Raw genomic sequence first — 21,690 nt, 5'->3', positions numbered from 1 at the left:
CTTGTTAAATGAAGATCACATTGTTCTACAAGTTGTCAGGTGATACCAGTGCTGCGGGTGTGTGGACCATACCTTGAGTAGGGAGGCCACAGAGTTCCTTAATCTATAGCAACACAGTGCAGTAGAACTGTGTGCGATGATGGAAATGTTCTATATCTGGTCTAACATGGCAGCCATCAGCCACATGTGGCTACTGAGCACTTAGATGTGGCTGGTGCATGGAGGAAATGAGTTTTAAATTTTATTTAATTTCAATTCATTTATCTTTAAGTGGTCAGGTATGCCTGGTGGCTACCACATTTGACGGCGCCAGGCTGTAAAGGAGAAAAGTGACAGTGATTTAGTAAAAACAAAACAAAACAAAAGTTTAGAGAGAAGAAACTTAAACAGCAAGGTGAAGCTTCAAATCCTCTCACCCATATCGTAAATGTATTCTTGTTTTGATTGCCCTTCTACGAGGGGTTCAAGGCTTCCCCCGCTTCTCCATCATATTCCCAGAACCACTCTACATACAAAAATAGTAATTAGGAAAGGCTTTATAAACATTCTGAAGTGCCCTCATTATCTCATTTACATAAACCTCTTTGAGTTGGCAAAATCAAGCAAGAAATCTTATGAGAAATAGTTCCTTTGTTACGAGCCCTTTCCCCTTGGGTCATATCAGGGCAGGATTCTGAAGGCAAGCTCCAAGGTTATTTTACTTGTGGGTTCTTGCCCTTTGGCCTGGAACACGGAGGAGAATGCAACCATTTCTGGAATGTCCAGACATTCCAGAAAAGTTTAAAAGGAAAAAGAGCTCAGTTCAAGTTGTGTTCCCCCAAATGAGAACGTGCTGAGGGTGGCGAAAGGGTAGGGTTTGATTTTGTCTGAACTAGAGCCGTCAGCTCTGAGCAGGTTACAGTCTATATTGCAGTTAACGAGGTTTGGAGATCTTCCCTGGGCTAGTGAGTACTAATTTCCATTGAGAAAAGAGTTATGAGATGTCTTAATAATAACAGATAATTTCTCTGTGTGGGCAGAGCCATAAAGCATGTTGCTATGAAACTGTGTGGATTGGGCTATTTCTTTTGTGTACACACTTTTCCCTCAAAGAATCCACTTGGCCTGAGTCGCAAACCTGCTTGGGGACCCTTGTGATTAATTGCTTGAACTGGCTGGTGGCCATCCGCAGGATCTTGCAATTTGCCAGGTTCCACACAGAATTATGAAGCTGAAGGTTTAATGAGATTTTATGTAATAGAGCCCAGATGTCCAAGACTACGATGTTTGAAATTACACTGCTTGCAAGGCTCCGGGCTTAAACCTTATTTATTTCTTGCTTAGTTGATTTCCTTATTCCCATCTTTATGTAATCTTGGACCAGTTAAATAAGGTCTTCACCATGACATATTGTATCTAGAGAAACGATTCACAGACACACACCTGTGGCCAATAGCCTGGAGAACCCAGAGAGCCAAGACCCCCCTACCTTTCAGCCCAGCCTCTTGGGATCACCTCTCAGCCAAGGATATGGTAATTACCAAACCTCAGCCAAGGATATGGTAATTAACAGCCCTACCAATACCTTGCTGCTATGCAGCACTTAACTTCCAGATTGCTTTCACACATTTAATTGCCTTTTATTCTGTCAGGGTCCAGGAGAAATGGGCTGGGACAGGCATTATCTCTATTTGGTTGAGGAAACCAACACACACAGAAGACAAGGGATAATAGTAGCTAACATTTGTGAAACCCTCTTGTGCCAAGTGCTGTTCCCCTGGGGTTTACGGGTATCATTACTTTTAAGCCTCATAACAGCTTTGAAATTGATATGATTGTCAGTTCCACTTTGAAATGGGAGAACTAGGGCACAAAGAGGTTGGGTCACATCACTAAAAACTGATGGAGCCAGGATGGAACCTGTTCTGGCTCTTAGTAATATGTGCTGCCACCTCCCTAAGGAAGTATCACAGCCAAGACCTGGAGTCTGTCGTTAAAGTAGTATTCTTTGTACATCATTTGCAAGGAGGAAGACAAGTCACAGGTACACTTTCTAATGAGAAGTTACCTATATCATTTTTCACTGCTCTCCTCCAGAGCAGTGCAGCCTGGAGAGGTATTTTATTTACTGGTGTCTCCTTTGAAAAGAAAAAAAGAAAAAGAAAAAACTTGACCTAATATTCCAGGTCTTTCATGATGGCTACCTCAACCTCTCCTTCCATCCTTATCCACAATACATTCCAGATATGATAATTGATTAAATCTGTCCTACATGGCCCTACCTTTGTTTACATGGTCTCTACTTCTTTCCTCATCCTCCTGCCCAAATTCTACCTTTTCCGTAAGAGCAGGTGCTACTGGCACTGGCTACACCTCAAAGAAGGCCTCACATACTCTCTCAAAGTCTGTCTCTCCCTGCTCTGAACCTCCATGTGATTTTGTCGAATGAATGGATGAACGAATGGAGTAAACATCATCTCCTGATTGCTGTCCTAGGCCCTGTGCTAAACACTGGGGTTATAAAAATGAATAACAAATAACCCCTGCCCTTGCCTTCAGAAAGCTCATGGTCTAATGAGAGACTTGCACGCAGAAAAACCACTACTGCGTGATGTCCTGCATGCTATTATAGAAAGGCAAAATTCCAGGGGAGCAGAAGGGAGGGGGAGGAGCTCTCCTTGCTGTTTACAGATATGGCTGGGAATTCTGCCCAAGCCTTATCCCCTTGTCTAGTTACGGAAACCTCACACGGGAAGGGATTGTGTTTTATGCATTTTTGCATAGCTCCCAAGTAATCAGCATAGTTTCCTAAACTAAACAAACATAGGATAAATAACGAATGACTGTATTAGAAGTGGTAGAGTCTCCCTCCTTATGGTAGGGGGAATCTATAAGCCTCTCCTCTCATCTTTGCAGTAGAAATAAAGAGAAAAAGCAGGCTTGCTGCTGTCCACGGTGGCCCCACAATGAAGCTGGCCCAGACAGACAGACACACAGAGAGAGAGGAAGCTCCTGGCATTTCCTTAGGGTGAGTGAGTAGCAGTGACCTAAACCACAGCTCTCTTTTGTAAGGGGCCAAGGAATGTTTAATGTACTGCTTTAAAAGAACAAATTGGGCAAGTCTTTCTTCAACCTACTCCTGTTCTGAAGGGTTGGAAAATATTTCTTATTTTAGATTATTCCCATTTTCAGAGCAGTGATTCTGATTCTATAAAATTACGAGACCCTTATAAAACACTCTACATGTATGTTTTTTTTTTTTTTTAATTTGCTATTCTTCTGAACAGGATTACGAAGGAGTCCTGGGCAGTGGCCCAGCCCCATGAAAAGCTTTCCTTCCAGATGGTTAGCATTTGGTTTGGGGGGACTACAGCAGCACTTCATTCATATTTTTGAAGTTTGTTGGAGACAGGAGGTGGAATGGCTGTCACTGCACAACGTTCTTGTCTTTCCAGAACTACCAACCTGTGTGGCTCTACCATTCTAACGAACCAGCGTGAGATAATGAAGATAACAAATTCTCCCATTTGGTAGTTTTGAGACTGGTCAAGTTATTTACCTTCTGTGAGCCATCTGAACCACAGCTTCCTCATCTGTAAAAGGAGAAGATTGGTGTGTATATTGCAGTTTTAAAAATTATTATTTTATTTTTGGTGAGAACTACTGTATTTCATCAAATCCAAGATACATTTTTTTCAAAAAACTTGAGAGATGGGGGTCTCATTATATGGCCCAGGATGGATTACGGCGGACCTCTGTAGGCGAGATCATAGCACACTGCAGCCCCAAATTCCTGGGCTTAAGTGATCCTCCCACCTCAGCCTCCCAAGGGGCTGGGACTACAGGTATGTGCCACCATGTCTGACCCAAAGTACGTTTTTTAAAAATGTGCCACTGAGAAAGAAAAAAAAATGCTGATTAAACTACAATACAATGCTTTATAGTCCTTTATAGTTATGGCAGGCATAACATTAGCCTTTTGTTGCTTAGTAATTTCTCTAATCTGTTCTGAAGAACTTGACAATTTCTATGCCTTCAAGTATAACCTTCATGTGTGGTAGGTAAGTAATCATTTTGGACGTATCTCTGAAATAAAACAACAACACACCTTCATCTACTTGTAATATCTTTCTATCCTAGGTAGTCCAAAGCTCAGTTTGCTTCTTTGCAAAAATACATGAAGTTGTAATTATACCTCCAATGTCAAAAATCTGCCTCACTAATGGCACTGTTTCTTTGACTCTTGGGATACAAGGGCATATTTTTCCTTCAATGCCAAATTATAGTATAACATTTTTGAAGATGTTTTTCAACAGTGTAAACTCAACAGGTGAAGTTGAGTGAAGTGATGAAAATACGCACAATCACAGACCACTTCAGACATGCATGACTGCCATGTGACCTACAGTGATTACAAGACTTCCTAGATTGTAAAAGGTGCAATTCAGAAATGTTAAAATACAAAACAAGTTGGATCTCAGATGCAATGAAATGTGGTAAATGAAAGAGCATATATCATGGATCTTGTATCCTGTAGATGCCTAACAAACCTCAAATCCCTTCCCTTTTAATAAAGAATGAGAATACAATGAAGTACAAAAGCTTGGAGGGAGGCTGGACCTCATCTTTTGGCAAAGAGATAAACACTGAATTTAATTCTGAATCTTGTTGGATAAAATTTATATTACAGAAAATAAAAAACTGTGAATGATCTCCATATCCTATGTGAGATGGCTGCAAATATTTTGTAGCCATCCTTTTCCCCTACCTCTCATTGAGAGATGGGGTCTTTTCCCCTCTCCTGCTTCCTTAAATCTGGGACAGGCCTGAGACTTCTTGGATCAACAGCATATAAGTATTGTGCCTATCCTTAGGAGGAATGGAAACTTGTGTTTCTTCCTTCTTTGAAACCAGTTACCATGCTGTGAATAAGCCGTGAAGCTACATGGAGAGGCCCACATGGAGGGGAACTGAGGTTATTCCAAATATCAGCTGCCACCGCAGCTGAACAAGCAGCCAACTGCCTGTGCTAACATGCTAGCCATTTCAGTGAAACATCTTGGATGTGGATCCTCAGTCCCTGATGATAGTATGTACAGAAAAAATTAAGAGGTCCCTGCTAAGCCTTGCCCAAATCGTAAAATCATGAGCAAATAATAATTGCTTTTCTGAGCCTCTTCATTATGGGGTGGCTTGCCATGCAGCAGATCATCAAAATTGACTACCTTCTTAATTTTCACAGATGCTCTGAGCAAGATTTGTTCTAGAATCCCAAAGAACAGAACCTGGAAGACAGCCCAGATCTGCTTACTCCTGAACTGAAACTCTTGTATAATTATGCTACACACTGAAGTTATTAAGGGCTAAGCAAGTCTGTGGAGCTCTTAAAGGCTTATTCCTTAGCCATTACTGGGCCATATCATAAGATTAATTCTATCTAGGTTAATTCTGGTGGGTTCAGGAAAGAACTAGAGAATTTAAAAACATTCAAGAGAAAAAAAGTTTCAGTACAGCACACCAATGTATTGACCCTGCACCCCCACCCCACACCCCATAAACACACAAAGTCTTGTACCCTGCTTGGAAATTGAGAGCAGAGTTCATGAGTTTGATGAAAATATACTTGTGATACTGTCAAGCTTTTAAAGATATCTCTTGATGGTCCCAAGGAATAATATCAAAGTGGAAACGAGCAAAAATCACTGTGGACTGATTGATCTCAGTCATAGGTTATTCAGAATGGAATCAGAAGAAGAAACAGAATATCTTGTCCATAGAATAAAACACAGGGACTAGAATCAGCCCTTTTCTTCTGATAAGAAGGCTCCGTATGGAGGCAGACATCTGGCTAACTACAATGTCACTTTAGACAGACACCAAGTGTATTTCATGCGGTTGTTCACTTTCTATGTCAGGATGTCAAGATCTTTTGTTTCAACAGGTAGCAATCTGCATGCCTAAGTTATGGTTTCTGCAGCACTTTAGCTGACCGTCATAGTGTGTGCCCTTGGTAGTGTCATCCCTACCCAAAGAGGCAACATTGTCAAGTTTTTCATCTTGCAATGCAATGTTCAGCCAAAGAGGCTTACAGAAATGTATCTTCTTTGTCTCAAGAAAATTCCAAATATCACTGAAGCAGGAAGCATTTTCATAGGCATGTATGCAAAGTGCTATCTACTGTGCGTATAGATGTTAGAAACTTAGAGTTTAATTTAATTTGGAAATCAGAAGGTAGGGGAAAGTCATTTAAGTTAACATTGTGTTGAATTCAATACAAATAACTGTTGTTTTTCTTTGCTTTAAAGCTGTAACCCTCATGAAATTGTAATTCTTTCGCAGGACTTGCCAGCTGATGACAAAGCTCTTGTTTCCTACAGAAATCAGTCGCATAGGAGAGGATGCCTTAGAGTGCACAGACATAACAAATTAGGAAGGAGAATAAAGTGCAGTGGAACAATGGCTGGAGGTGAAGGCAGAGGGTAGATGGGACTGGTCCTCAGACCGAAGGTTAAACAAGGGGGTCAAGCTGCTACTGCGATTGGTACATGTTAGGAGAATTTATTTGCAGCCTGATTTAAAAATCTCAATTTTTTTTTTTTTTAAGATGGAGTCTCACTCTGTCACCCAGGCTGGAGGGCAGTGGCGCAATCTTGTCTCACTGAAACCTCCACCTCCCAGGTTCAATCAGTTCTCCTGCCCAGCCTTCTGAGTAGCTGGGATTACAGGCACATGCCACTACGCCCAGCTAACTTTTTTTTTTTTTTTTTTTGTATTTTAATAGAGATGGAGTTTTATTGTGTTGTCCAGGCTGGTTGCAAACCCCTGAGCTTAGGCAATCCATCTGCCTTGGCCTCTTAAAGTGCTGGGATTATAGGCATGAGCCACCACGTTCAGCCAATCTGAATAAGAATATTTACGCTAGAGGAATATAGACATGAAAAAGATCTTTCTGTTATTTTTTTTTATAAACCAAGTTAAGGACAAATCCTTCTATTTCAAAAATTAGGCTCTGGCAATTTTAATAATCTAAAACAGGTATTGGCAAACTGTAGCCTCTGTAGGACAAATCCAGCCCACTCCTGTTTCTGAAAATAAAGTTTTATTGGATCACAGTCACACCCATTTGTTTATGTATTGTCTTATGGCTGCTTTCAAAACAAGGCAAGAGCTGAGTAGTTACAGAGATCATATAACTCACAAACTCCAAAATATTTACCATCTGGTTATTTACAAAAAAGTGTGCCAACCACTATGAAATATATGTAATATCAAAAATCAATCTAAATGTTAGTGAAAAAGCTTTAAGTTTATACATTGCAAGAAAAATAGCTGTCATCGAGTGCTTTCTACTCCAGAGAACTATCTTTTTATCTTTACTCAGAATAAGTTCTGTGAAGTAAGTAGCAGCACTGAAGTAGCCAAGACCTACAGATAGCAATTACTAGTAGTTGGTAGAGAAGTGAAGAAATAGCAAAAATACAACATTATAGCAGTTTAGGGCTATTTAGGGTAGGGACATGAGTATCACAGCATAATAAATAACTGATGTGGCCTGGTGCGGAGGCTCATGCCTGTCATCCCGGCACTTTGGGAGGCCGAGGCGGGTGGATCACCTGAGGTCGGGAGTTTGAGACCAGCCTGACCAACATGGTGAAACCCCGTTTCTACTACAAATACAAAATTAGCGGGTGTGGTGGTGCACGCCTGTAATCCTAGCTACTTGGGAGACTGAGGCAGGAGAATCACTTGAACCCAGGAGGCAGAGGTTACAGAGAGCCAAGATCATGCCATTGCACGCTAGCTTGGGCAACAAGAGTGAAATTCCGTCTCGGAAATAAAATAAAATAAATAACTGATGTGCCTAGTGACAGACTTTGAAAATCTAGGTGCTTAAAACAGTAAGTTTCAGCAGTCTGGAAAACTCTTTAAGTCGTAAAGCTTATTCTCAACATTTCTTGATAAAGAAAATGTTAGCCATGTATAAATGTGGTGTGAGATTTCAGGAAACTGCTAATGTAACTTTGTGTGCATAACACGTTTCTGTAAATATTCATGCTCTATATCCACCCTCTATATCAGTTTTTCCTTGCCAGACCCTGGTCTCCACATTCATCTTTTTTTGGGCCCTTGCATTTGTCTTCATCTGGAATATAACTTTCTACTTTCTGCTCCCATCTATTCAAAACACTTTTACCAGATCAGTATCCCTAAAAAAACTACCTGTCTTGCTCATCAATACATACCAAATGAATATCAGTATTGGTGAGAGATTGTGCTAGATTCTGAGGAAGATTCAGAACTGGGTAAAGGAGTTTTTGTACAGACAGTGCTCAAAATATTTGGAAGAAAAGACAATATCTTTATAGAAAATAATTAACAGTATAAGGTATCTGTTGATTCAGAAAAAAAATAGTTTACTAAATATTTTAAAGGGAATGATTGCTATTGCATGGACTAGTCCTAGAGAGTGTGGAATTTGGATCAGGCCTTGATAGAGAGGAAAATAAAAGGAGAAAGCGTATTTTAGGAAGTTAGTGAGGCCCATCTGTATTCAAAACTTAGAGGATAAATTCAATTGTACAAGGCTATGTCCAAGACACTCTATAATCTTTAGCCAACCATCTGCATCCTCCATAACGCCCTTTGCAAATCAGCTCTCCCCTGATTCTTCTTGGTACCTTATTGACTCTGAATTCTAGGTGTGCTGTTCCTAATACCTAGAAAAGCTTGCCTCCTGTCCTCTGTGCTTATCCCAATCCTAGCTGTTATTTGAGGTCCACAGTCTCCATGGTGCCTCACCATGGGCCTCTTTACTCCAGTGTGTGGTCACGTGTGGTCCTACTGCACATGACTAGCATGCAGCTCACACAAAATACAGCTCACAGCCCAGGTTCTGTTATATTGGTGGTTCTGTACTCAAGAAGACAAGAACATTGATGACAGCCTTGGATATTCAATTGCTATAAGGACTTAAACTCTTATTATCAACTTATTTATTTATCCCATTCTGGATCAGTAATAAACAGTTTACAGCATGGTACTGGGGCTCAGACCACACTTTATTATTATTTTCAGTTTTTATTTTTAATTGACAAATAATTGCATGTATATATGGGAATCAATGTAATATTTTGATATATGTATAATTGTGAGACAGTTAAATCAAGCTAATTAACATATACATCACCTCACGCATTTATTTTTTTCTGTGCTGAGATCATTTAAAATCTATTCTTTTATATACTTGGGATATGCAACAACCTATTATTAACTCTAATCACCATGCTGTGCAATAGCTTTCAAAAACTTATTCCTCCTAAATTTATATTCTTTGATCAACATTCCCCCACCATCCCCTGACATCCCCAGCCCCTGGTAACCACCATTCTACTCTCTGCTTTGAGTTCAACACTTTTAGATTCCACTTATAAGCGAGAACATATGGTATTTGTCTTTTGGTGCCTGGCTCATTTCACTTAGCATAACGTACTCCAGGTTCATCCATGTTATATATATATATATATGTGTGTGTGTGTGTGTGTGTGTGTGTGTGTGTGTGTATGTATATGTGTGTATATGTGTATATGTATATCTATGTATGTATATATACATATACACACACATACATTTTCTTTATCCATTTTCCCATCGGTAGACACTTAGCTTGATTCCATATCTTGTCAGCCCACACTTCAAATAGTGTTATTCTAGTTGACCTTTATCTCCTCTTTTCATGAATCCTAAAGCATTTACTGTCTATTTTAGGGGTTGAAAACTGGTAGTCAGTAGGCCAAATTTGAATACTTACCAACATTTAATAATCGGGAGATTTATGGTTCTCTGAAAAATTGGCCATTGTAGTATCATTGTCTCACATTCTCTAGAGCAAAATAGGCTGGAGGTGAGCAAAGCTGCCCCTTTAGATGTGGCATGAACTGTTTGGGTCTCCACTGCCCCCATCACCCTTCCTGCCATTCATAGGTCAGCTCACCTTACCTCACTCTGTTTTTTTATGTTTGGCTGAAACTTGTAGGCGTCTGTGTTACTCATACACGTCTATGACATGCATTTTGCCACTGTAATTATATTATTATAACCTCTAATTGCTTGCTGTGTATTTTCCTTGTGTTCACATCTAGATGCAAATTCCTAGAGGGGAGAGACTCTTCCCTGTGTGTTTTCCTGGTTTATCTCAGTAGACAACACAGCTATATCAACAATTATCAAATGCTTGATAAATACCTTTTAAATAACAGAATGAAGAAATGATCTATTCCATCTATGTTAAAAATCAAAAGTACACCTCCTAAATAAAACATACGAGGTAATTTTCTGAACACCCTTGGGTGGATTAAAGGCAGCTACAAATTCTTTCATATCTCCTCCTAGTGAGAGGTGGAGGTCTATTGTCCCTTCCCTTGAGTGGAGGTTGGCCTCTGACTGCTTTGACCAGGAGAATGATGGAATGATGCTATGCCAGTTCTGGGCCTGGCCTGTCCAAGAATTGTCAGCTTGCATTTGATCTGTTGACTAAATGCAACAGATTGACTACCCTTCTGGAGAGACCACATGAGATACCCTAAGAATATACAGAGATGGGGAGAGCCCAACTGAGCCAGGTCATCCAGCCATCCCTGCTAAGGCAACAGGAATGTGAGTAAAGTTGTCTTGGACCAGCTCTGACAGCAGCTTAATAGCAATATAGGGGCCACAGGCAATGCCATATGAAGCTGGAGAGTTGCTCAGCTGAGCTCTGCCCTAGCTTGCAACTCTCAACATCGTGAGGTATAATAAAACAGTGGTTGTGTTAAGTCACTAAGGTTTTAAGGTAGTTCGTTACACAGTTATGGATGAGACAGAATTTATCCCTGAGTTTCCACCGTTTACCTGAATGATACCCTTATCATCGACATTCAAGTACTTACTACTCTTGTTAAAATTATGGCTTACATTGAAAATGGTAATACTTGCCTGGACTTCTGGGTAAATGGTTGAGGCTGTTCTTGAACGGTGGGACCAACCTGGGAGTTCTGTTTCTAGGGCTGAGAGAATCAATATCTCTCGGCACATACCAGTGTGAGTGAGCCTTTTGGTATGTACAGTTCCACTGTCATGCTGTTCAGAACGGAAGTGGTGAATAATGTTCTCTATAGCAATTCTGCTGGCTTATTTTTTTAAATTTTATTTTACACTTTACAAAGATATATCTATCTACTATTTAAATCCACATAAATAATCTGGCCATGATTCTGTATTTTATGACTTCTGTGACTATTAGGTTGTAAAATAGGAAATGTGATAGTCTCTAAGAAGTGATCATTTCAGTTGCCAGATCCTAGGAATCTATAGGCCCTTAAGAAGTGTACGTTTTAAATAACAGCTTACCTTCTTCCCAAGAATTTTGTTAATCACTACATTTTTCTTCTATCATTCCTATCATGTTATAAAATCAGTTTCTCAAAAAGCTGTTCTCACTATTCTCATGTGTTTCTCAATTTCTTGTTACAAACTCTAGGAGCCAGTTGCTAAAAATCATGATTCAAACCACTTTAGCCGAGAAACAAGATCTAGACTTGGCCAAGCTTGGAAAGGCAATGGAAACAGACTTGACAGTTGCTTCATTCATTCCTGATGCTTTACAAACATTAAAAACAAAAACAAAAATAAAAAACAGACACATCAAATCCTTCCCAAAGAACACGTTTTCCATATTTTGATATGGTCACTTTGTGATCACTGAACCAGTGATTATGCAAATATGCAAAACCTGTCCTGTGCCAACTGCCTGAGAGATTTACAGGAGGGGCAGGCGACATACTGCACATTGAGAAGAGAAGACATGTGGTGGAATACGAAGATATGAAGGCCTCTAGAATTATTTGCATATGATTTCTAAAAAAATAAAGAAAGGGAAAACTTCTTGAAGCTAAATTAGGACGAAAGGAATACCTATGAGAATTTAGAGATTCACAGTGAAAAGAAATAAGGGATCAAAAATTTTTTTCTCCTCTATTATGTATTTATGGTCTGGCTCTATGAAATAAAATAAATATAAAGTTAAACCTCTATTAGTTAATTAAAACAATCTCTACCCAAAAGTGTTTCATAATCTGGGGGATGGGGGTGAGATGAAAGGAAAAAGTAAGTAATTAGATTACAGTGGGAGAAGGGCTATGTTAGCAGTGAGGAAAACATGTTGGAAACCACGAGTAATAATTAACCACATCCAGGGAGTGAGTGGGAGGGGTCATTTCAGCTCAGCCTGAAGCATGAGTAGGCCATTTCCTTGTATTGCTAGAGGGACTGTATTTCTGGAAGAGAGTTTTGCTTAAGCCAAGACGTGGAAGAATGAAAGAACAGGTCTGTTTCTAGAATGGCAAGAAGTATTAAAAAAAAAAAACAAACAAACAGTCTCAGATGTGGCTTAGTCATAGGATGAGTTAATTGAGTGAGGGGTGGGAGAGAAATGGTGTTGTAGTGGCTTGCAACCTAATCTAGTATTTGGAGACAGATCATGAACAGACATGTATACCAGGCTAATGGGTTTGGATTTTATCGTGCAGGCAGTGGGCATTTAGGCGAGTTTTATAGCAGAGGGTGTGCCATGGTCATAGTTATGGTTTAGAAATATCACTCCATATTAGTTCTGCAGGTAGAGGATTATATGGCTTGCCTTGTGGCAACTGTCAGAGTTGATGTTTTTACATTTGTTGGAGTGATTATTGGAGTACTACCTAATTGAGACCAGAGCACCAAGAAAATAAGATCCATGTTTTGCTTTTTGCTCAGAACAGTCTCCCTCACACCAAGCACAATTCGTGGAACAGAGAAGAGCTTCAGTGATGATTTGATGAAAGAGTTAAACTACTGAACATTCATGTGGGCCATGTAAGTGATAATGACGGCCCGAATCATGGCAGTGCCAGCGACAACAGTTAAGAGGGAAGACATTTTTTTTGAAATCTAGAAAAGAAAATCCTGGGTTGACTCTAAGACATGTGGCAGGAGAAAAGACAGGAGGACCTCAAGGTTCTGGGGTGGGTAATTAAGGGAAGGACAGTTATTAAATCAGCAGGGAAAACAAGAGGGGGAGGACAGGGATTTTTTCAAGAGCAGAAGATAAAAACTTGGTGTCAGACATGTATTTGAGATGCCTGCAGGACATCCATGTGGGCAGGAGGCAGAATGTCACAGCGGAAAGAACAGAGCGACAGAGGACCTTGGATTTGGGCTTTGTCATTTACCAGCTATGTGACCTCGATGTGTTATGAACCTCTGTTAAGTCAGATTTCTAATTTATAAAGCAGAGATAAGAATCTCTGCCATAATTACCTCAGGATGATTTTATAATAATCTAAAATTTAAAACTGTGTGAGAAAGTGCTTTTTATTTTTATTTATTATTATTTTTTTTGAGATGGAGTTTTGCTTCTGTTGCTCAGGCTGTAGTGCCATGGCACAATCTCAGCTCACTGTAACCTCCACCTCCTGGGTTCAAGCAATTCTCCTGCCTCAGCCACCCCAGTAGCTGGGATTACAGGAGTGTGCCACCACACCAAGCTAATTTTATATTTTTAGTAGAGAAGGGGTTTCACCATGTTGGCCAGGCTGCTTTCAAACTCCTGACCTCAGATGATCCACCTGCCTCAGCCTCCCAAAGTGCTGGGATTACAGGCGTGAGCCACCACACCTGGTTGAGAAAGTGCTTTTTAAAGTGTACAGAGCTCTTGGTGGACTCCCAGTTATGATCATCATCACTGCACTGAATGACTACAGTGCATCTCTCAACAGAGCATGGGACAGATCAAATCCAGATCACACATTTAATGCACAGGGGCCATCTGACTTGTTAAAACTATACTTAAGTTCCCACTTTGGGCCAGCAGCCTTGAGAATGGGTACGACAGCAGAGTAGACTAGACTTGTCATTAGAAGTAGAAAAATCTCTCTAGCTAAGTCTTCTACTAAGAGTGACATATTGTGGCATAAGCAGATTGAGAGATATTAATAGGAGGATTAGGAGGTATCCTCTGTTGCTCATGATGAAAAAACAACTTATGCTCAAATAAATATCTTCTCTTGACAGCCTCTGGAGTCTTTCTTCTTTTCTGAAAGCCAAACACAAACCCTTTTATCTTAACACACCCTTACATCTAGAGTTATCACTTTCTCCTTCAGTTTTCATCTAAGACTTCCCTCCTATACATCAGGCCCACAGATTCAAGGCCTCATTCAAAGTCACACTAAGTCACCCCCATGCTATCTCCTGTAGCATCTGGGTTTTCCCTAGAAGACACTGACTCACTGAGCAACCATGAGCTGAAAATGTCTAAGCACTTTGACTTTTGGTCAGTTCTAAGGTTCTATAGGAGTCTGGTGGATAGAAACAGAAAAATTCAGATGACTGATTTCAAGATGTCTAAAACCAATCACTACAGTGACCCTACCCTGACATGGAAGTAGACTTGCTGGAGACATTCTTCTGATAGACACTGGCTCCTCTCCTTAAAATGAGCCTTAAGCAATGATTCCTTGAGGGATGGAAAAGCTGAGTTTCTGAGAACAATCAATAGGGCTAGATCTTTTGCCCATCTTTGATGCAATATAAAAGCAATAACATGCCTGAGAATGAACTCATAAACAGTTATTCATTTTATAGCATAATAAAAGTAGGGCAAGATAGAGTTGAGATTTAGACAAAGAATTGGGCTGGCTGTTGGGAGATCTTGTTTTTCTTGCCAACTTGCTCATGGTGTCATCCTTAGTAAATCACCAGGTGGCTCCTGGCCTCAGTTTTTCTGCCAGAGAAACAGAGTGTCATGGAACCATAGGTAAACAGGTAAGGATAGCAATTGCAATATATGAGCAATTAATGTGTCAGGCTCTGTTCTGGAGCTTGGGATAGATCCACAAATAGAACAGAAAAAAGTAATTCTTGTGTTTATGGAGTTCGATTCTAGTTAGGGGAGAGCCAATAAACAAAACACAATAAATAAGGAAATTGTATGTTGGAAGTTGATAGGTGCTGTGTTAAAGCACACAGAACAGGTAAAGTGGATTTGGGTCCTCAGAGTGGCTGAGGACTGCACTGGCTGCAGGCTTTGGAGAGGTCTGGATTCCAACCCTGACTAGTGACTCCTTTCCCTCATTACAACAAAATAATAATGCCCTCGGGTCACACAGGATTGTAAGGGTTCAAAGAAGTAAGGAAAGAAAAATCACTTAGCATCCAAATGTTACTATTATTATCCTTATTTTCTAATTCCAAATACCCTGACTCCAAAATTGTGACTCTCAAATAACAAATGCTGGAATAATAAAGGACAATATTTTAACATCACAAAGAAAACCAAAGATGTAGTTTTGGCTACATGGTTGTTTAAAGATGAGGCCAATTATGTGCACAACAGTGAAGTTTGCTGAAGCAGGAGTACCTCTAAGATTCCTATAGGACAGACATCCACAGGCGTTATTTTTAGTTCAAGGATTTACAAAAATAAAAAAAAAAGGGATTTATAAATTTTAAAACAAAGCTTTTAAATTTTATAAGATCTAAGAAGCTTCCAGAGACTGGCTTTTTGGAGAATGAAACACCTGAACAATAATCAGAAAAGGCAAAATTGCCTCCTCGGGATATTGACGTTAACAGATGTGACTTTTTGTTTTTCATGCCAGGAGCAGAGCGCTTCTGGCAGAGGTGTGAATTTCAGTGCATCACTCGCAGAATTGCTGACCTCTGTGGGAAACGGTTAAGTCCTTTGATGTAACTTATTGTTGAGCAAACAGTATTTCTGGCACTAAAAACATTTTGGGTTTATATTTATTTCCATCAATCTTTATTCAGTGACATTATCGTTGCTCACCTATTACAGATATTTCTCAACTGAGAATTCATGAAAAGGGCAGAGAGTTGGAAAGAGTGTTTATTGAAATGACCAAAAGCTTTTGCTGCATCCTTTCCTGCCCTATGCTTATAGAGGTCATAAAATCACTCATGGGACAAGACATTTTTTATCAGAAAATAGTAAAATTGGCTCTCCCTAGACTTCTTACTATATTAAATGCTGCATATCTTGAGGTTGGTACTAAGAAAACCTATGCCTCATTCATTTATTCATTCCCCTTCTTTTGAAAGTTTGTTATGTGCCAAGCACTGGGCTAGGTAGGCACAGGTGTAAAAAGCTTACAACTCCTGGGAGAGGCTTCTGCCTCTGAACACAATGCTTTGTCTGGAATCTAAAAAAGGGGCGCTCCATTAAGTTTGCAGAGGACCTGGCCTCATGTCCCAAATGCTGCCAGCAAAGTTGTGCTGCTAGGGCTTTTGGAGGCTGGCTCCCAGAAAGGATCTGGGAGTGATCTGCAAGGGGTGAGCTCTGTACCATGCTGGGGGGCAGCAGGATCATTAAGTTCCTAACTGCTTGCAGGAGAATAGGGTTAATGGGCCAGAACCTTTCTGGAGCTTAGCATTCAGGAATTCAACTAAGTCCCCAAAAGAGCATGTTAAGCGATTTAGGGAAGTTGATTTCAACTCAGCAAAACTTTATCAAGGGCCTTCTAAAGAGCAAGCTGGTATCAGATATAAAAAGGTGAGGATAAAACAGTCCCCCTATTCAAAGAGCATACAGTCAAATTCATATGAAGGGAGAGGCCAAGCGCAGCAAGGATACTCAGCATATGACCTTGAGCTTACAAATTCATCAAAGCAGCTCTCCAAGGACAGATAATAAGATTGAAGCTCAGAGATGGGAAGTAACTTGTCTAAGGATGCAGTGAGTTACACCTGGTTCAGTCTCCAGAGCAGCTTCAATTACCTCATTGGGCTCTGTAGGAACTGAGTCCCCAGATACAGAGCTGACTCAGCTAGACTTCCTGGATCACAGATATACATATGTACACAGTAGGAAGATGAAAGGACTCAAGCACATTGAGTGTTTACTCTGTGTCAGGCACTGTCCAAAGTGCTGGTGCATACTAAGAGTTTTATATTTATCATATCATTTAATCCTCACAAACCATTTGTACACGAGGTACCAATGTTGTCCCCATTTAACATATGAGGACATTGAGGAATGAGGAGGCTAAGTTGCTAGGAAGAAATCATACACTCAATAACTCAGGACTAAAATTCTCACCATCTGGACATTATGCTACTCATATTACACTGTTGCCTGGGACAAGCTATTTCTTTTTAGGGCATATTGAAGCTTCATACCAAACACATATTTCAGCAGTGAAATTTCTAGCAGAACATGGATAAGTAATTATGCATCTGATGGATCCTATCTTTAACAGAAAGTCAAGAAAACCCTCCTTTGATAGCAAGCTGGCTTCTCGTATATTTCTTTAAATTTCACCCTAAGAACTTCTGTCCATCTATCTGACCACTAATCCATCCATCCATTCATCCAACTATTCAACAAACATTTATGGAAGATCCCCTATATGCTGTGCACTTTGTAAGAAGCTGGAGATACAAAGATAAGTGTATACATAGTCCTGCCCTGGAGAAAGTCATCATGAGGAGATAGTATTGTAAAGAAAAAGAATTAAGAATCCAGTAAGCTCTGTGTAGTAACTGAGATAGGAGCAAAGTTCCATGGGGCCACAGGGAAGGTACTAAGGCAGCTTAAGGGAGTCAAGAACTTCCAGAAGGGCCATCTGTGAACCTAGGATGAGAGCTATTTAGAGGAACATGGTAGCTTTGGATGTGTGTGGAGGGAAAACTGAGGAACAGTGAGAGGGTACATGAGTAGAACATTCCATAAATCTTTGATAGCATCAGATGTGGTGGACACTGGACCAGGAATTAGAGGACATGGGTTTTCAAAGCTACTATTCGGCCCAGCAGTCCAATTACTGGGTATCTACCCAGAGGAATATAAATAATTCTGCTATAGAGACACATGCATGTGAATGTTCACTGCAGCATGATTCACAATAACAAAGACATGGAATCAACCTAAATGCCAATCAATGGTAGGCTGGATAAAGAAAATGTGGTATATATATATATATATATATATACCATGAAATACTATGCAGCCATGAAAAAGAATGAGATCATGTCTTTTGTGAGAACATAGATGGAGCTGGAGGCCGTTATCCTTAGCAAACGAGTGCAGGAACATGAAACTAAACATCACATGTTCTCACTTATAAGTGTGAGCCAAAAGATGAAAACTCATAGACAGAAAGAAGGGAACAACAAACACTGGGGCTTACTTGAGGGTGGAGGGTGGGAGAAGGGTTAAGAGCAGAAGAAATAACTATTGAGTATTAGGCTTAGTACTTAGGTGATGAAATAATCTACATAACAAACCCTCATGACATGAGTGTATCTATGTAACAAACTTGCACATGTACCCACAAACCTAAAATAAAAGTTAAAAAAAAGATGACATGGGTTTTCCTGCTTGGCCTGGTATAACATGGAATATGATAATGGGTAAGTCACTTTTCTCATTGCTTAGACAAGAATTTTTTTTTTTTTTTTTATGGAGGAAGGCAGGAAGGGAGGGAAGCAGGAAGGGAGGGAGCATGGAAGGGATGAAGAAAGGAAGGAAGGGAGGAAGAGGGAAGAGGGGAGGGAGGGAAGGGAAGGAAGGAAATCAAGCAATGAGAGAGACATTGACGACCTGGATCTAGAGGTTTACAAGTTGATTTCTTTTTTTTTTTCTTTTTCTGAGGGAAGGAGAGAAAAAAAAATGAGTAAAGGAGAGGAAGAAAAAGGAAAAGAAAGAGGGAGGGTGAATGGAAATATTGCTGTATTCTGAAAAAAATGGGTATTAATAATGGCCAATCAATGTTTCATTTAAACCTATGAGTAGGTGTGATGTGGTATTGACAAGAATGTATATTTTGTGTATTTGAAGTGAAGAGCTCTATAAATTTTTTTTTTTTTTGAGATGGAGTTTCGCTCTTATTACCCAGGCTGGAGTGCAATGGCGTGATCTCAGCTCACCGCAACCTCTACCTCCTGGGTTCAGGCAATTCTCCTGCCTCAGCCTCTTGAATAGCTGGGATTACAGGCACGCGCCACCATGCCCAGCTAATTTTTTGTATTTTTAGTAGAGACGGGGTTTCACCATGTTGACCAGGATGGTCTCGATCTCTTCACCTTGTGATCCACCTGCCTCGGCCTCCCAAAGTGCTGGGATTACAGGCTTGAGCCACCGCGCCCAGCCGAGCTCTATAAATATTTATTAAGTTTACTTGTTCCGGATCTGAGTTCGAGTCCTTGATATCCTTATTAATTTTCTGTCTCATTGAATCTAAGTCTCTATGTATCTGGGTGTTAGGATCGTTAGCTCTTGTTGTTGCATTGATCCTTTTACCACTATATCTTTGTTGCTTTAAAATCTATTTTATCCACTACAAGAATTGCAACTCCTGCTTTTTATTTATTTATTTATTTTTGCTCTCCATTTGGTTGGTAAATCTTTCTCCGTCCCTTTGTTTTGAGTCTTTGTGTATCCTTGCATATGAAATAGGTCTGGATGTAACATGCTGTTGGGTTTTGACTGTGTCTTTTGATTGGAGGATTTAGTCACTTTAAATTTAGGGTTATTGCCATTTGATGTTAACTGGCTATTTTATCCATTCTTTGGTGTAAATTCTTCTTTATGCTGGTGCTCTTTACTTTTTGGTATATTTTTAGAAAGGCTAATACTGGTTGTTTCTTTCTGTGTGTAATGCTTCTTTCAGAAGCTCTTGTAAAGCAGGCCTGGTGGTAATAAAATCTCTGAGTACTTGCTTGTTCATAAAAGATTTTATTTTTCCTTCAGTTGTGAAACTTAGTTTGGCTGGATATGAAATTCTGGGCTAAAGGTTCTGTTCTTTGAGGATGTTGAATATTGGCCCCCACTCCCTTCTGGCTTGTAGAGTTTCTGCTGAGAGATCTGCTGTAAGTCTGATAGGCTTGCCTTTGTGGGTAACCTGACCTTTCTCTCTGGCTGCCCTTAGTATTTTCTCCTTCGTTTCAACCCTGGTGAATCTAACGATTATGTGCCTTGGGGTTGCTCTTCTTGAGGAATATCTTTGTGGTGTTCTCTGTATTACCTGGGGTTGAATATTGATCTGCTTTGCTAGTTTAGGAAAATTTTCCTGAATAATATCCTGAAGGGTATTTTCCAGCTTGGATTCATTCTCTCCTTCGCATTCAGGTACACCTATCAAATGTAAATTTGGTCTTTTCACATAGTCCCATATTTCTTGGAGACTTTGCTCATTCCTTTTTATCCTTTTTTCTCTAGTCTTGTCTTCTCGTTTTATTTCATTAAGTTGGACTTTGACCTCTGATATCCTTTCTTCTGCTTGAACAATTCGAGTGTTTAAACCTGTGCATACTTCTCGGAGTTCCTGTATTGTATTCTTCAGTTCCATTAATTCACTTATATTCCTCTCTAAGTTGTCTATTCTCAATAGGATTTCGTCAAACCTTTTTTCAAAGTTCTTAGTTTCTTTATGTTGGGCTACAACGTGTTCTTTTAACTCACAGAAGTTTCTTATCCATTCCCTGAAGCATGATTCTGTTATTGGGATGCGCTCATTCTCCATCAAGCCTTGTTCCATTGTTGATGTGGAACTGTGATCATCTTTAGAGGGAAAGGCGTTCTGATTTTGAGTATTCTCAGCCTTTTTATGCTGGTTTCTTCCCATCATTGTAAATTTATCCTCCTGTCGTCTTTGAAATTACCTACTTTCAGATTAGGTCTCTTGAGTGGACATCCAAGTTGTTAGTTCCCAGGGCCAGAACAGTGGCATTAAGATTGATGGTGCTTTTCTGCCCAGGATTCTCCTGTCTGGCTTCCTTCTTGTGTCTGTAATAGGCGACTCTGCCTTCCTGGGGCTCCAAACCTCAATCAGAAGGGGAACCAGTCTCGTTTACTCTGTGCTGAGAGCTGCCGTGCTGAGCTGTCACAACCGCTGCGCCGGCCTCAGAAGTCATGCTGGGGACCCGTGTGGGTCCTCCAAACTTCGATCAGAAGGGGAGCCAGCCCTGTTTACTCTGCTCTGAGAGCTGCCATGCCGAGGTGCCGGTGAAACTACTGCGCCGGCCACAAGAGTCGCGCTGGTGACCCGTGTGGCTCCTCCACTGGGAATCTTCTGCTCCATGAGCAACAAGAATTTGTCTGAAAGTGTGGTGTCCTCTAGTTCTCTGTGCTGTCACTGAGAGCTGCAATCCCAAGATGTTAGCGATCAGCCATCTTGGATCCGACAAGAATATTAACATATGGTTTAGCTTTTACTTATAGGGAAGTGATTGAACATGTTGTGGAGCATGAAGACTATTTAATTAATACAGAATATTATGATTATCTATGATCCTATTTTTCCCATTTCCCAAATGAGCCTCACCACACAAAAGTAGATCTCAACCCTAAGAGAAAGCAAAGGGACCCAGGACTAAAAAATAAGACCTGGACATAACCAAAGCCCAGACTAAGCAAAAGAATGAATCTGGAGGCATCACATTACCTGATTTCAAACTATACTATAAGGCCATAGTCATCAAAACAGCATGGTACTGGTATAAAAACAGGTACATAGACCAATGGAACAGAATAGAGAACCCAGAAATAAACTCAAATACTTATAGCCAACTGATCTTCGACAAAGCAAACAAAAACATAAAGTGGGGAAAGGACACCCTATATAACAAATGGTGCTCAGATAAGAGGTTAGCCACATGTAGGAGAATGAAACTGGATAT

General features: G+C 40.2%; 1 protein-coding gene across 8 annotated transcripts in view; it reads right to left on the bottom strand.

Moving 5' to 3' along the window:
* The window catches only part of SAMD12 (sterile alpha motif domain containing 12), a 503,727-nt gene that overhangs the window by 86,377 nt on the left and 395,660 nt on the right, over positions 1-21,690 (bottom strand). For 2 of the 8 annotated variants that reach the window (XM_078353270.1, XM_035276468.3), the window contains one exon: positions 3,539-3,572. The exons of the other annotated variants lie outside the window; for them this stretch is intronic. In XM_078353270.1, coding sequence (XP_078209396.1) covers positions 3,539-3,572 — 34 coding nt within the window. The remainder of the gene's footprint in view (positions 1-3,538; positions 3,573-21,690) is intronic. 8 annotated transcript variants of the gene reach the window in all.

Source organism: Callithrix jacchus, chromosome 16 (genome assembly GCF_049354715.1).
Source record: "Callithrix jacchus isolate 240 chromosome 16, calJac240_pri, whole genome shotgun sequence".
In the NCBI taxonomy this organism is placed as follows: Eukaryota; Metazoa; Chordata; class Mammalia; order Primates; family Cebidae; genus Callithrix; species Callithrix jacchus.
The sequence above is the reverse complement of the archived record's forward strand: the minus strand, read 5'-3'. Positions and strand labels throughout refer to the sequence as shown.